The sequence below is a fragment of the Physeter macrocephalus genome, chromosome 18, assembly GCF_002837175.3.
Source record: "Physeter macrocephalus isolate SW-GA chromosome 18, ASM283717v5, whole genome shotgun sequence".
Lineage (NCBI taxonomy): Eukaryota > Metazoa > Chordata > Mammalia > Artiodactyla > Physeteridae > Physeter > Physeter macrocephalus.
In genome coordinates this window covers 11,474,504-11,489,612 of record NC_041231.1, presented here as the reverse complement: position 1 = coordinate 11,489,612, position 15,109 = coordinate 11,474,504, and the positions used below count along the sequence as shown (strand labels likewise).

Here is a 15,109-nt window from a genome sequence, read left to right as displayed (position 1 = left end):
AGAGCTGACTGCCCATAAATGTTGCTAGGGAGTCCAGAAGTAATTGCAGAATCAAAAAATACTTCTGGCCTAAAAATTTGACTGCAGTGTTTCTATTTCCTGAAACATTTTCAGCCGTAATCTCCAGACAGATTTCTGATACTGTGGTCTTAGCTAATTACACAGTTTTTCGTTTAGTGTTCCTATAAAGCAAGAGAATGTCAACAATTAGCTTATGTACCACTCTGTTAAATTATTGATGATATTTGTTAATGCTTCACTATGCATATGTCACTGTCATGCATATTCCACTGTTCTGGGCACTCTAAGATTAAACCTGGTATTAAGGACAACATCCTCAACTAAATAAAAGATCTGGACCTTACCTTATGGGATTTTAAATCTGATGGCAATGGTATGCATTATGTTTTGTTTTTGTTTTTGTTTTGTATATTTGTAGGAAAACCTCTAGATGTAACAATAGAAGCAAAGACTTTTCTGAATTTACAATCCTGCCATAAATGAATTAAAGACATTTTCTAAGAGGTAGTGTTACAACAGCAGGTTGCATATTATACTTGGAACACAGTTGATGGAGTATATCTTTTGTAAGCATGGCTTCTGTGTATGTGCCTAGCTGTCATAGAAGTTCAAACATAGGGGAAGAAAAGCTATAATTACATTTGCATAAAATCATTCGCTAATAAAGAGATGCAATCCTAACACTCCAAAATTTTTCTCGATATTTTAAAATATAGATAAGAGCTGATATATGTGTCTATATGTCATGGAACATTCTAGGAAATCCTGTAGTTACCTGTCAGCATGTAACTATGTATTTAATCAGTAACCAGTATGGAAATTGCAAAGTTTCCTCATCAAAAGATGTGAGCTTAAATTTTAGTATTTGGCACGCATAGCAATATATTAAATGCTGTGCTTGACTGCAAAGTATTGTGCAGTGGGATGGCCTTTTAACCTACACAATATACATTTTATTTTTATTCCCTAGACTTGCACGTGAAGTGCATATGTTCATATTTACCCAGTTTGGAGATGGGTAAGATACAACCGGCATAGCTCCATCTCCATGGCCATCTTTTATTTCATGCCACTTTCCTTTTTCCCGTCCAAAAAAAACAAATTCCATTTCTAATAAACAGCTATCATGTTTCACCCCCATGTGTTCAGTGGTAGAAAATCTCTTACATAAAATATGTACAGCTCTTTGAAATACTTGTTTATCTAGTAAATTAACAGTGTTGTGTAAAGTTATTACTTTCTCTTAACCTGTCCATCATAGAAACTAAATTCTACCTTCATTTTATTAATGCTTGTTTGCCTTTGGTTTATTTAAGAAACCCCACCTGTTTCCTAATACTCAGAGCTGATTGCCTCTCAGTGAGCCACGTTCAGATCATCTATTTCTCAAGAATACTGACCTGCATTCTTGATGTATTCCCCTACCCCCGCCCAGTTCCCATCTTGCAGACACTCTTAAGTAATAAAATGCATGCACTTCACTAACAGAGAATACTTTCCTGTGTCTAAAGTTCTTCTTCACCTTGAAATTACCTTTGCTGTTATTTATAAGATCCCTTCTTACAGTTTTGGAGCATATAACTGGGTGAGTTGGATACATATCTCAGAATTTTCTTTTATCCCTCACTTCTCAGCTGACATTGCACCACATTGAACTGCACACTTGATTCCTGCTAAGTCCTATATTATGTGTATTTCCAAGCAGGAAAAATGTACATTACTTGAAGCAAACAATATTCATTATTTGATTCCCTAAAAGACCCTTTGATCCACCACTAAGGCTGAGTTATGTGTGTCTTTGGAGTTTCTGATTTGTGAATCTCAGTGCTGGTTAATTTAAATGACGGATAACCCATTATTCCGTTCTGCAAATCATACAATTGCATTCCTTAATTATCTTTCAGAATTCTCCAAAACCTAACCAGGTACCTAAGTAATCAGAGTTAAAGTTCTTTTTGCCCCAAAACTTGAATTTTGTCCTTAGCCACCTATGCCTTTTTATTATCAAGTAAGGACTTACATTAAATTTCTAAATTTGAACACATTTATAATTATTTTATTTTAATAAATTGTGCTTGAACAGTTTACTTTCCACTCAGTGAGGGTGCAAAAAAATACTCAACCAAGCTTCTCACTAAGCCTGGTTACTTAAGACCTTATGTAATTTTCTTTAAAAGAAGAAAGTTATCCTGGTTTCCAGACCAATTAGGCATAGTGGAAAGAGCACAGACTTTGGAGTCAGACATTGTTCAAATCCTGGCTCTGTCAGTGGGTAACCTTGGTGAAGTCATATAATCTCACCACCTCAACTTCATGTTCTGTAAAGATGGGGTGCTGTTTATCATGTTCAGTAGTGGCAGAGTAAATGAATTAATACATATAAAGCACCTTGCAAATAATGGGCAATTCAGAATGGTAGCCAATACTACTGTTGTTATTTGTGGTTAGACTAAACTTCTGAATACAGTTTTGAATAGTTTGAAGTTCTGTGGTATTATCATGCAGCTATTAAATAATTGTGTCCTTGATATGCTTGCATGTCATTGGTAGATGAGAAATTATTACTCTAATATTTGGAAGGTGTTTGGGGGTTCATCAAGATGAGAGGTATGATAAATATAAGATGCCATTGTTTTTACCTGTACTTTCTTCAGGGTATCCTGTCTTGGTAGTGAATGGAAGAGGGCCTGGTCCCTGGGGCAGTGCAGAAGGCACTTTCATCATCTCACTCACTGCAAATGTCATGTGAGGTTTCATGGAAGTATTAAGAGATCCAATTAAGAAGAATAGTTCTGAGTCTAAACCAGCCCAGAGTGGCTTCTCTAGGGGAAACTCCCTGCTCAGCTGGTACGTTTGTGTTTGTCATTAGGGACACCTTGTATCCCAGGTGCCTGCTTTGAGACATCTGCCTGTACTGGCTTCATGTTACACACAAATCCACATTTAATGACACTCCTACTGTTATTTATAGGCTTAGTTATGTAAATCAGATTGTTTCGCTGAGTCCTTCCTCTTATTCTAGTGGCTGGTGGTTGTGGAAAGAGGAGGGGTTAGAATGGGAAGTTAAGTCTTAGTTTAAGGGAAGATTAGGTGTTATGCTTTCATGCATTGCTTTTCGCCTTTGTGCAGCCCTGAATCTGTGGAGGCTAGTCCAGCAGTTAATGAGAAGAGCGTGTATTCCACTCATAATTATGGGACCACTCAGAGACATGGGTGTCGAGGACTGCCTTATGCTGTGAGTATGCATTTGTTTCTCTCCAGAGCAGTGATCTTCCTGGAGTGTAATCCATTCTTATACATTGTGACTTTCTTGAAATGTTTATATGCAGCATGACGAAGTTGCCCCTTTTGCACTTCCCTGCCTCCAGCGGACGTCTAGCCCTGCATCATTGTTCTTGTTTTTAATGTCCCAGTTGACCTTGGCATTTTGTTTTATCACTTTCCTGGTTGAAGCCAAAAAACGAAGGGTACTACTTTCTTCTTTCTTTCCATATGTACCATACTTTAGGGGAGAGAGGGGCCAGTGTTTGGACACTGTTGATTTAAAAAATCTTATTTTCAGGATCATAATTACGGAGCCCCTCCTCCTCCGACACCTCCTGCTTCTCCCCCTGTCCAGACGATCATCCCCCGTTCTGACCTGAATGGCCTGCCGTCGCCCGTAGAGGAACGCTGTGGAGACAGCCCGAACTCTGAAGGAGAGACTGTTCCTACCTGGTGTCCTTGTGGTCTTTCTCAGGATGGCTTCCTTCTCAACTGTGACAAGTGCAGGTAAGATCGTGTTCCATCTAAATCCAGCCCTGGGTTGCTGGGATTAGGGTTTCTTATTAGTAGGGAAAAGCTCAAAGTATTCTTTCTTGTGTTTGTTAATGTAGATGATTCCTTAGTGCTCCTTGGCTCGAATTCTCTGCACTAGGTGAGAATTGCTGACAACAAGGAATGAGAGATTGATGTTAAAGCTATTGAATTTGATATGAAATTTAATGTCCTGGAAACATTTGGTAGGTGGGAGGAAGGGGGTAGTATATGCAGAGATACTTCTCCCATGTGTGTGATGATGCGCTGCATGCTGTTGGAAGGACTACTTTAAGTTTATTTTCCCTCTTTAGGGGAATGAGCAGGGGGAAGGTTATTAGACTTCATCGGCGGAAGCAGGACAACATATCAGGTGAGCCAAAGATGGGCTAGGACCATATTTTGACGTATACTGTTTTGTGGTTTTAATATTCATCCCAAGAACCCCTCTTGTAAGTTCCCATGGTCCCCAGCTCTTTTCATGGACAGTGACTGAAGTCCTCTCAAGACCATTGTAATTCTATTGTTGTGAATTAATTGTATCCAGAGTCAACAGTTTCAGCCCTATAGTAATCAAAATATTCCTTGTGAGCACGCACGTGCGTGCGCACACGCGCGCACGCACACACACACATCCTTTTCTATGTTACATGTACATTGAGGCAGTGGAGCTTGGGGACTGAATTCAAGGGTAGAAAGACATGATATAGAACAGGGTTTGTATGCTTAATGCCAATGATACAGAAAGATTCTTGTTTCTATATGGAATGTAGTTATGTGTTCTACAGATAGTAGAGTTAACAGGAGAAGTAGTAACTTACTGCGTATGGGCTAGATCTAAAGGAATAAGCTGCTTTTAATGTATTTATGAGGCTTTTTGTACAACGTGAACTATGAAATAACCTTTTTTCAGGTGGGGATAGCAGTGCAACAGAAAGCTGGGATGAGGAGCTTTCTCCTTCCACTGTGTTGTATACAGCAACACAGCACACACCTACAAGCATCACCTTAACTGTTAGAAGAACCAAACCCAAGAAGCGGAAAAAGAGTCCAGAAAAGGGTCGTGCAGCACCAAAGACGAAGAAAATCAAGGTATGAAGGGTAAAACTATCTCAAATAGAAATGTGTCTGAAACAGCCCAAATTTTGGATGAAGAATGCACCAGAATTCTTTTAAGAAATTTGATCCAGATGTTTGAAGGGCCACTTTTGCTCTGCTTGCACAAATCAGCTAATTTGTATTATGAACATGTAGATCAACCTCTCTTATGCCATTCCATATCATCACAACTGGCACAGAGTTTCTTTTGCTCCAGCCCCCATCCCAGGTATGAAATCCCAGCCCCACCTGGCACAAGCCCATGTGTGCTGCAGCCTCCAGTCTAGGCTTCCACTGTCCTTACAGTATCTCCCACCTCCTCAACCCCAAAACCCAGTCTGAAATTCTTGTCCTGGTACATGCCCACTTCATGTTGTTGGTTGATTGTTTTTCCCTTGTTTCAAAAAATTCAGGAAACATCTCTTGAATGGTCTAGGCTTACTCAGTGTTGTGATCACTTTCCTGTATTCTCAACTAAAAAGTCTCCAGAAGAAATCTCTTCTGTTTTGTGTTCTTTCTTCCCCATCACGGCAACTTTGTTGCTCCTAGGTGACTTGCCCACCCCTTGTTAAGGGGATTGGTCTTTGTTTCCTTCTTAATTTCAAAACTGGTAAATCTGCAGCCTTACTTAACATTTTTATTTACTTTTTCTTTTAGTGTCCGGGGTGCATATAGGATTTAAGTGATGCATGCTTTTCCCTGTTTATTACCTAATTCCGCAATGGAAAGTATTGGAATTAGCCTCAGAGTTCACTGGCCATGTGCCACTACCCCTGTTCTTGATAATAGTCTGGGGAATTCCATTGTATTTGTTACCTAGGGTAAAGGGGACAGACTAGAACACTAGTTCTTGCCTTAGTTTTAGTCTCAGATAGGTATAACTGTCATTCTTGGTACCAAGTTTTGTTTTGTTCTACTTGTTTTCCTCTTTGGGATAGGCATTTCGAGAGGGATCCCGGAAGTCCTTGCGGATGAAGGTAAGGGGTATTCTTCCCTGATGCTGTGTTTTACTTCACTGTGATCTTGCATTTTGGTCAGCTTCTTTCCTGACATTGATGGTCTGGGAATCTTGGACCCTGCTTTTCGTTAGTTTTAATTGTTGCCATTCAGTTTTCATAGAGCCTTTCTCCAAAGTAGATTTTCTTGGCCATTTTCTGAAATATTTTCCCTTTCTGTAATTAGCCTTCGTTTATTGGTTTTTCATTAGCTGCTTCTCTCGGAGTGGGGGTAAGTGACATTTGCCAAACAGAATGAGGCTGATGTTTTCCATCATTGTGATTGGCCTCCACCTCAGGAGTGAGGATTTTCTGGTGATAGAGGATCTCTTGTGCACCCGCCCTAGCACCATGTAGGCTTTAATCACCAGTTGGATGAATTGCATCAGTAGGAAGGTAGTAGTTTTGATAAGAATCATTCTTAGTGGAACTACTTACTTTTGAGCTGTTTTCTCCTGGCATATCTGGTTGGTATAGAAGACTCGGGTGATGTTAGTGTGCTTCTTTTCTTCAATTATCAAATAAAAGAGCTTACGAGGCATGATTTCGCGTAGTGGTTGGAGGACAGAGAAATTATGTACAATGGTTTAAAGGGACTTTCAGTTACTAGGTGATAAGGAAAGAGTTTGCCCAAAGGAGATTTGAATATACTGTCTGGTATCTTCCTTTACCTATGTGTGTATATAGAAGGACAGCATACCTCCGAAACCATTACTTAATGGCTTCAAAGCATTTAATTAGAATTAAGGTTGAGTTTAATTCCATAAGTATACTTATGCCTAAATGTGTAACTGATATAAAAGCAGGATCTTTCCTGTTGACCGTTCTGTGGTAAACATTAAACTCTTTTAGTGAGGATAAGCTTTCTAAGGATTTATGCACACAACACACACACACACACACACACACACACACGGAACACCAATATGACTCATGTTAAAAAGATCTCAGGGCTTCCCTGGTGGCGCAGTGGTTGAGAGTCCGCCTGCCGATGCAGGGACACGGGTTTGTGCCCCGGTCCGGGAGGATCCCACATGCCGCGGAGCGGCTGGGCCCGTGAGCCATGGCCGCTGAGCCTGTGCGTCCGGAGCCTGTGCTCCGCAATGGGAGAGGCCCGCGTACCACAAAAAAGAAAAAAAAGATCTCAGGTAGTACCTTCTATAAAATTAGAAGTCCTCACCTTGCATATACCCATAAACAGATTTGTACATATCTGTAAAAGAGATGGGAGAGGACTTAAGAGCCCAAGACCATCAGAATCCTGGGATGTCTTGGAACACAATTACTGTTTCTTTGTTAGATCTATCTCCTGCAAGGAGACAGTTGCTTAGAGGGGACCTTCAATAGATTTAAGGGGCAGACGTAGCCCCTGATCCGTTAAGCCCTTTTCTCTTTTATTAGCTAACTATTGTAACTTGCTTCCAGAGGTTTGAAACCTTTTGAAAGCAGTTGACTGGCTCTCCCAGAAAACTACATGTAAACCCCAAATATTGTTTGCAGTTTTGAGATGTTGACAGACAGCCCCATAAGCATGTTAAAATTTAGATAATTAAAAAGTACTGGGGCTTCCCTTGTGGCGCAGTGGTTAGGAATCCCCCTGCCGATGCAGGGGACACAGGTTTGAGCCCTGGTTCAGAAAGATCCCACATGCTGCAGAGCAGCTAGGCCCGTGCGCCACAACGACTGAGCCTGCGCTCTAGAGCCCGCGCACCTAGAGCCGGTGCTCCAAGACGAGAGAGGCCACCGCAATGAGAGGCCCACGCACGGCAATGAAGAGTAGCGCCCCCCCCCCGCCCCCCCCAAAAAAGTACTAGTTGGTTTATTTTGATTCTCATATCAGAATTCTAAATTGAGTTATAAATTTTGTACTCAGAATTAATTGTTAGTAAGAACTACACCAAACATCTGAGTGGGAACAATACCGTAAGAATGAGAAGAACCTATCATTTGGCTTTTTAACCCCAAAATTGATTTCCCTACTGGAGACTGCTCTAAACCAGGGTTTCTCAACCTCGACACTGTTGACATTTGAACCAAATAATTCTTTGTAGGGATCAGGGCTGTCTTTCGCATTACAGTCGGCTGTGTAGCAGCATCCCTAGCATTTACCTACTGGGTGCCAATAACACACACACCCAGGTGTATTAATCAGAAATGACTTCAGGTATTACTAAATGTCTCCTTGGTGGCAAAATCCCCTTTGGTTGAGAACCACTGCTCTAAACCCACTGAGATGGGATCTCCAGTACCCGGAAGAATGGGATAGCAGAGTAGACAGAGTTATATTAGTGAACAATAGCTGAAACTATGGCAAAGGCTTCCAGTATACATTGTTTAACAAGTCATAAGTTCAGTGATCACTACTGGGTGCTTAAACCTGGGAATACTATTTGGGCACCCCTAATCCCCAGTCTTATAAACACCCTTAAGCCTCAACTTTTGTACTTTTCTGTTGCTCAGCTGCTACTGACACCTCAAGCTGGTGATAGTCTGTTCTCAGTGTGTTAGCCTTAGGTGTTTGTTAGATCCCTTTGTTTATTGTTCATTCTTTTGGACTCTAGTGACAACTGTGGAAAACAGTGGTGTTAACTTTTTCCTTTGATTTCCCTGTTCCTTGGGGGAAGGATGGTAGACAATAGTCAATCAAAACTAGTGACACAGAAGTGAAAGAAAGTAATTGTTATAATGGGTATAAATGTTTTCTCTGTCATTCGTGGAAACTATATTTAATTTTTTTATACCTGTTTTTGGAAGTTTAGAGTCGACATGGATTTGCAGGTAGCTTTGGTACTATAGTGTCTTTTCTTTCTAGTTGTCACTAGTGTGACATCATCACACATGTTTGTTTTGTTTTCTGACAACACCTTAAGTCCTGAACACCATGGAGGACAGCATGTATCAGAGTTCAGCTGTGTCTCTATAGCACAAGCACATATAAAACTGTTTAGGATGATGTTGGTGAGATGTAATAATCTTTCCTCAGTACTGTACTGTCATAGAGGGCAGCGGTTTTCTGAAAGAGGTATAGCACAGTATCTCTCAGCATTTCCTACACTGCCCCTATCCACGCCCCTCCACCCACCTCACCTCTTCAGAGGGTGGCTGTTTTAAAATGTCAAAAGTAGAGTGCTAGAAAGATATACTCCAAATGATAGCTTTTTCTGTGGGAGGCAAGAGTATGAGTTACTTATTTATTTGGGTCACATGTATTTTTAGAATGAACATGTATTAATTGTATATTAAAAATAGTAAGTTGCACAAAAACATTCTCCTGGATGCTAGTAAAACTACCAATTTGAGATGGCACACTGTTGTTTGATAAGTATTGAAATTTAAGCAATGTGGATATTTTGAGGTGTCTGTATTGTTCATTTTTATGAAGATTTTCTAATGAACTTGATGTCATTCTTCTGATAACTTTGATTTTTATGACTTAAAAATAGTCATAAAATCAGTGATGGGATGGAATTGCAATCCAGATTAATTTCTCACTTTATAAATGAGGAAGCTGAACCTCACAGCTCATTGGTAATGAAACCATGATAGAAGCCAGATCCTGACTCCCAGGCCATTACTCTTATGCCACACCAACTGCCAAGTGAAAACTAATCTTCTCTGGATATTCAGCCTGCCCCACCCGCCACCCCCACCCACCCACCCCCGCCTTTTTATGGACTCTCCTAACCTACTTGACCTTTGTTCTCTACAGAATTCTCCTTCTGAAGCACAGAATTTAGATGAGAATACAACTGAGGGATGGGAAAATCGGATAAGACTATGGACTGATCAGTATGAAGAAGCCTTCACTAATCAGTACAGTGCAGATGTACAGAACGCCCTTGAACAACATCTACATTCTAGCAAGGAATTTGTGGGCAAACCTGCTATTTTAGACACTATTAATAAGACTGAATTGGCCTGTAATAATACAGTTATTGGTTCCCAAATGCAGGTAAGGATCAAAGGGTTAAAGACTCCCTAAGTAGTTGAGATTTTAAGAACCCAGGAAAAGGACATATTTTGGAATTTCTGTTTCTTTCAAATGGCCTTAGAATAACAAATTAGCCAGCTATTGAGCATCTTTGTTTTTGTTTTTGTTTTTTTTTGTGGTACATGGCCTCTCACTGTTGTGGCCTCTCCCTTTGCGGAGCACAGGCTCCAGACGCGCAGGCTTAGCAGCCATGGCTCACGGGCCTAGCCACTCCGCGGCATATGGGATCTTCCCGGACCGGGGCGCGAACCCGGTTCCCCTGCATCGGCAGGCGGACGCGCAACCACTGCGCCGCCAGGGAAGCCCTGAGCATCTTTAACTAAAAGCAAGTTACAGTAACTGGAAACTGTTCGGATACATATTTTTAAACTACGTATCTTTATTAATTAAAAATAGATAAATTAGGGTGGGAAATTTTATACAGCCTCAGTAGGAATTATTAAGATTAATAGAAACCTAAGCTCTTACATTACCCATAGAGCCACTAAAATTTTAATCATATATTTTTCTTAGATTTTTTTTTTTTTTTTGTCTTTGCGGATTGGGGGGGTGGCAGGTTGACTAGATGGAGCCTGATTCCTAGAAATACTAAGGTTTTATCATATTTTAAAACGTCTGATCATTGAGCTAAGTAACATATACAAATAAAACCTAAAAATATTGGTGCCTTTTCCTCAATTAAGAAATATTTTAAATGTCTGCTAAGCTGCTGTTGATATTATCTAATGTTAATACTCTGATTTTTTTCAGCTACAGTTGGGAAGAGTCACTCGTGTTCAGAAGCACCGGAAGATCCTGAGGGCTGCAAGAGATTTGGCTTTGGACACTCTTATAATAGAGTATCGAGGCAAAGTCATGTTACGGCAGCAATTTGAGGTCAATGGGCATTTCTTCAAAAAGTAAGAACATCATTCATTGAGTAGTAAGGGCTAAAGTGGGCCTGGCTGAGCATATGGCTGTAAAAACCATCCTGGTTGATGGGATGCTCTTGGGGGAAAAGATTACAGCTCAAATAAGCTCACGCCCCTCTGCTATTTGTAGAGAAGTGCAAATACACCTGCAAATTGTTTAACGTATAAAGTGGTGATGACTCCTTTCCAAGCGAAGCATTCCTTGCTTTGTGCTTATTCTTTAATCAGAAGCAGACAAGCATGTGATGTTTTCCAAGTGTAGGCGTTGCAAAGGACTTCTGCTTCTTCTGTCAGCATATGCTTCATATTTGAAATCATGGGGTGGCCTTTTTATTTGTATTGAGAATTACAGGAATTTTAATTATATCCCTAGACCATACCCCTTTGTGCTCTTCTACTCAAAATTCAATGGTGTAGAGATGTGTGTGGATGCACGTACTTTCGGTAATGATGCTCGGTTCATCAGAAGATCATGTACACCAAATGCAGAGGTAAGATTTCTGTAGCAATTTCTCTTTGAATGGAACCACCAAAAGGACAAGTCAACTGAAGAAGCAGTCTGAAAACTTCACCCAGATTAAGGTCTGTAGATAATGGTTATGATCTTTCGTTGTAAGAGATGAAAAGCAAAAGTAATGATGCATTTATTCTCACAGGATGGGGGCAAGGAATGGATTTTCTTTAGAGAAGGCAGAAATGGGAAAAAGCATGTTAGCATTTGCTAAAGAGAAAGAGCTAGACTAGACTGGATAAGAAGTCAGTGAGGTTATATTAAAGAATTGCCATATAAAAGATTTTATCATTGGGCCAAAACGAAAGTGTGTGGTTGCAGTTTTTTAGATTTTAGCTAATAGGGTTGTGAGAGAGATTCTAGACATTTCTAAAGTTCAATATTTGGTGCATAATGAGTGCAACCACATCAAATGCAGCAAGAAAATCCACAGAGCTTTTCTTATAGACTTAAGGAATTTTAATTTTCTGGTGCAACTGAAAACAGCTTTAAGATGTAGAGCAGGGACTTCCTGGTGGCACAGTGATTAAGAATCCACCTGCCACTGCAGGGGACATGGGTTCGATCCCTGGTCCAGGAAGATCCCACATGCCCCAGAGCAACTAAGCCCTTGTGCCACAACTACTGAGCCTGCGCCCTAGAGCCCGCGAGCTACAATTACTGAGCCCTTTTGCCACAACTACTGAAGCCTGTGTGCCTAGAGCCCGCGCTCTGCAACAAGAGAAGTCACTGCAGTAAAAGGCCCACGCACGGCAACAAAGAGTAGCCCCCGCTTGCCACAACTAGAGAAAGCTCATGTGTAGAAACGAGGACCTAATGCAGCCAAAAATAAATATAAATAAATAGATTTATTTAAAAAAAAAAAAAAAGATGTAGAGCAGACCCTGATTGCTAACATCTCAAGATTTCTTCATTTATTTCAAGAAATATCATAAATTTTCAATTACTGTATGATAGTTTCAAGTGAAATGATGGAGTTAAATGATAGACTACCGTAACTCTAAGTGAGGAGATATCATTTTGGTAAAAGGTTTTTTCCCCTCTTATGGAGAGTTCCTGGTCTTTTTGCTAAATCGTAACCATAAGCCTTGTTCACACAGGTGCGACACATGATTGCAGATGGGATGATTCACCTCTGTATCTATGCTGTGTCTGCCATCACCAAGGATGCTGAGGTCACCATAGCATTTGACTATGAGTACAGTAACTGGTAAGATTTCCACGACCTTTCCTAACATGAATTGCTTGTCCTACAGATTAAGCTATTCTGTTCAGTCTGCTTTTGTGCCTTGCCATTTGCTTCTTTTTTTTTTTTTTTTTTTTTTAACCTAATCTTTCCATGAGTAATGCATTTTCTGCCTAGAAATTGTGGAGGGAAAGACAGACTGAGGGTGTTTTTTTAAGAGACACAGCTACATAATGTGATACTGCTTACCAGTCTTCTAATCAAGGGTGTTTTGGCCTATGCCTCTATGTAGCAAGAATAACAAAAAGTGTATGTATGAAACACTTGTAGAAATTGCAGTAGCATCTGTTGTTATGCACACGGCACTTGTACCAGGGATCATATAGAATGAGAATTTAAAGCTTTGCTCCATCCACTCAAGCCATGTAATGTAGCTGTATATGGCAATGCAGAAAAACAGATGGCAAGTCATAGGTGATTATGTGATGGGTTTTGTAAAATGGATGCTTTTTCTCCCTTGGTCCTTTCAGGCAAAAAGGGGTTATGTGGCAATTGATGTTTGGGCACAGGTGCAAGAAAAAAAGGTATTAATAATAAGTAGGGAATCAGTAGGTAAAAGTGAGGACATGGTGAAGGTAGAGACAAGTACGGCCACTGCAGAGTCTGTCACTGATTCACTGCCCACTAAATAGCGTAGACAGTTGGGAGAATTGATTTTAGTGGGGACTTCATTTCCTTTCCACTGACCATATATAGGGGAAGTGTTGGGGTTATCTAGAGAAACACAGAATATTGAAAGTATTTATAGGATTTTCTTAATGACTATTTACCTTGTTCAAAGATGAAACTAGGGCTTCCCTGGTGGCGCAGTGGTTGCGCGTCCGCCTGCCAATGCAGGGGAACCGGGTTCGCGCCCCGGTCTGGGAAGATCCCACATGCCGCGGAGCGGCTGGGCCCGTGAGCCATGGCCGCTGGGCCTGCGCGTCCGGAGGCTGTGCTCCGCAACGGGAGAGGCCGCAGCAGAGGGAGGCCCGCATACCACAAAAAAAAAAAAAAAAAAAAGATGAAACTAGAGGAAATTACTATACTAATATTTTAAGAGAATGAATGGATAATATAACTGATATTCAAGGGTACTGAAACAGGCACTTTTGGTTGTTTCTTTGGAGCAGTAATTATAAAGTGGACTGTGCATGTCACAAGGGGAACCGGAATTGCCCTATACAGAAAAGGAATCCCAGTGCTGCAGAACCGCCACTTCCACCTCCTCCAAGCCTACCCACCATCGGAGCAGAGACAAGACGTAGAAAAGCACGACGGAAAGAGCTAGAGATGGAGCAGCAGAATGAGGCTCCAGAAGAGGATAACAACCAGCAGCCAGAGCAAATTCCTGAGAAAGTAATTGTATCCAGTGACCATGAGGTAATCTCCCCTGGTCAGAGGATGTTGCTTTGGGGTTGATCCTCTTCAGATGAAGAGGATCCCAGGTTGCCACATGTTGTTTTATGTAGGGAATCTATATTAACATTTAATAACCTTCATATCAAGGTGGGTGTGCTTTCATTCCTTATCTTTTTATTATTTTTTACAATGTCAAGAACATCCGTTCAGGTACTTATCAGGTTTCAGTCCAGTGAATGAGATTTATCATCTGTGTTTACCATGTAGCCCCACATGAGTAACACTATAAAGCACTAGAAATTGTTTCTAGAGAGTTTTAAGCTACCAACAAAAAAACAGGGATTGATTTTTCTTAGAGCTTAAGAATACAACTGAATATTTCCTCTGTCTTAAAGGGAATAGACAATCCAGAAGAAAAAGCAGAAGAAGTGAAAGAAGAGATTACAGATGACCAGGAGAACCCAGCTCATAGCAAGAGGGTGAGTACCTTCTAACGTCTTTTTGTTCCTGCTGACTCATGTTACCTATAGCATGTAAACCCCTTCTCTTCTGAATTTATATCATCTCATTTCTTCAGTAAGCTACTATGCCATCACCTCTAGGTCACAGTGTGGGCTTTTTCTATAAAGTAGATTTTATTATGATTTTTTACACAGACACACACACGTAGTTCTCTAGTGACTATTATCAGATGATGGTTTTAAGAAGTTTCTTACTAACAGTCTGATTTCCAAAAAACTGTCTTAATGGAACAAAATATCCTTAGGCTACTTACTCTAACTTAGGAATTTCCTAAGTTTGTGTGAATTTTGACATTTAAAAGACAAACAAAACCTTCAGTCATATGGATTCAGAAATTCTGCTTTATGGCTGAAATCAGTCATGTTTATTTCTGTCCCTGCGAAGCTGTTTAAGAAAATCTGCTTGACTTTTTTTTTTTTTTGAATTCTGAAAATGCAGAGAAAAATTGGTTTTGATGGCTATTTTTCTTTTGTATTAAAAAGTTTCAAAATAGCTGACCCTTTTTGAAAAGCTTGGGTTTGACTGCCTTTCTTTACAACTCTTTACAACATTTAAGATGAAACATTTTTAGTTTTTATCTTATGTTCTCAAAGATATATATATTATCTTATTAGTATTTTTTATAAATGTCTAGCAATTTCCATTAATAATACTTCTGAAAAGCTGTTCCCTTCTCCC

At 40.2% G+C, this 15,109-nt stretch overlaps 1 protein-coding gene across 17 annotated transcripts in view; it reads left to right on the top strand.

Annotated features, from left to right (window-relative positions):
• The window catches only part of SETD5 (SET domain containing 5), an 82,410-nt gene that overhangs the window by 39,073 nt on the left and 28,228 nt on the right, over positions 1-15,109 (top strand). For 4 of the 17 annotated variants that reach the window (XR_003676908.2, XM_028479196.2, XM_007121788.4 and 1 more), the window contains exons 5-17: positions 440-525; positions 2,676-2,868; positions 3,151-3,256; positions 3,584-3,792; positions 4,131-4,189; positions 4,730-4,908; positions 5,853-5,891; positions 9,619-9,861; positions 10,651-10,799; positions 11,185-11,302; positions 12,423-12,532; positions 13,678-13,930; positions 14,305-14,388. Coding sequence is in view for 16 of the 17 variants with exons in the window: in XM_028479196.2 (XP_028334997.1) it covers positions 2,777-2,868; positions 3,151-3,256; positions 3,584-3,792; positions 4,131-4,189; positions 4,730-4,908; positions 5,853-5,891; positions 9,619-9,861; positions 10,651-10,799; positions 11,185-11,302; positions 12,423-12,532; positions 13,678-13,930; positions 14,305-14,388 (1,641 nt within the window). In the remaining variant the exon portion in view is untranslated. Of the gene's footprint in view, positions 1-439; positions 526-2,675; positions 2,869-3,150; positions 3,257-3,309; positions 3,489-3,583; positions 3,793-3,896; positions 3,938-4,130; positions 4,190-4,729; positions 4,909-5,852; positions 5,892-9,618; positions 9,862-10,650; positions 10,800-11,184; positions 11,303-12,422; positions 12,533-13,677; positions 13,931-14,304; positions 14,389-15,109 lie in introns of those variants that run through there. The other 13 variants (XM_028479198.2, XM_028479193.2, XM_007121790.4 and 10 more) reach the window with 11 other exon arrangements.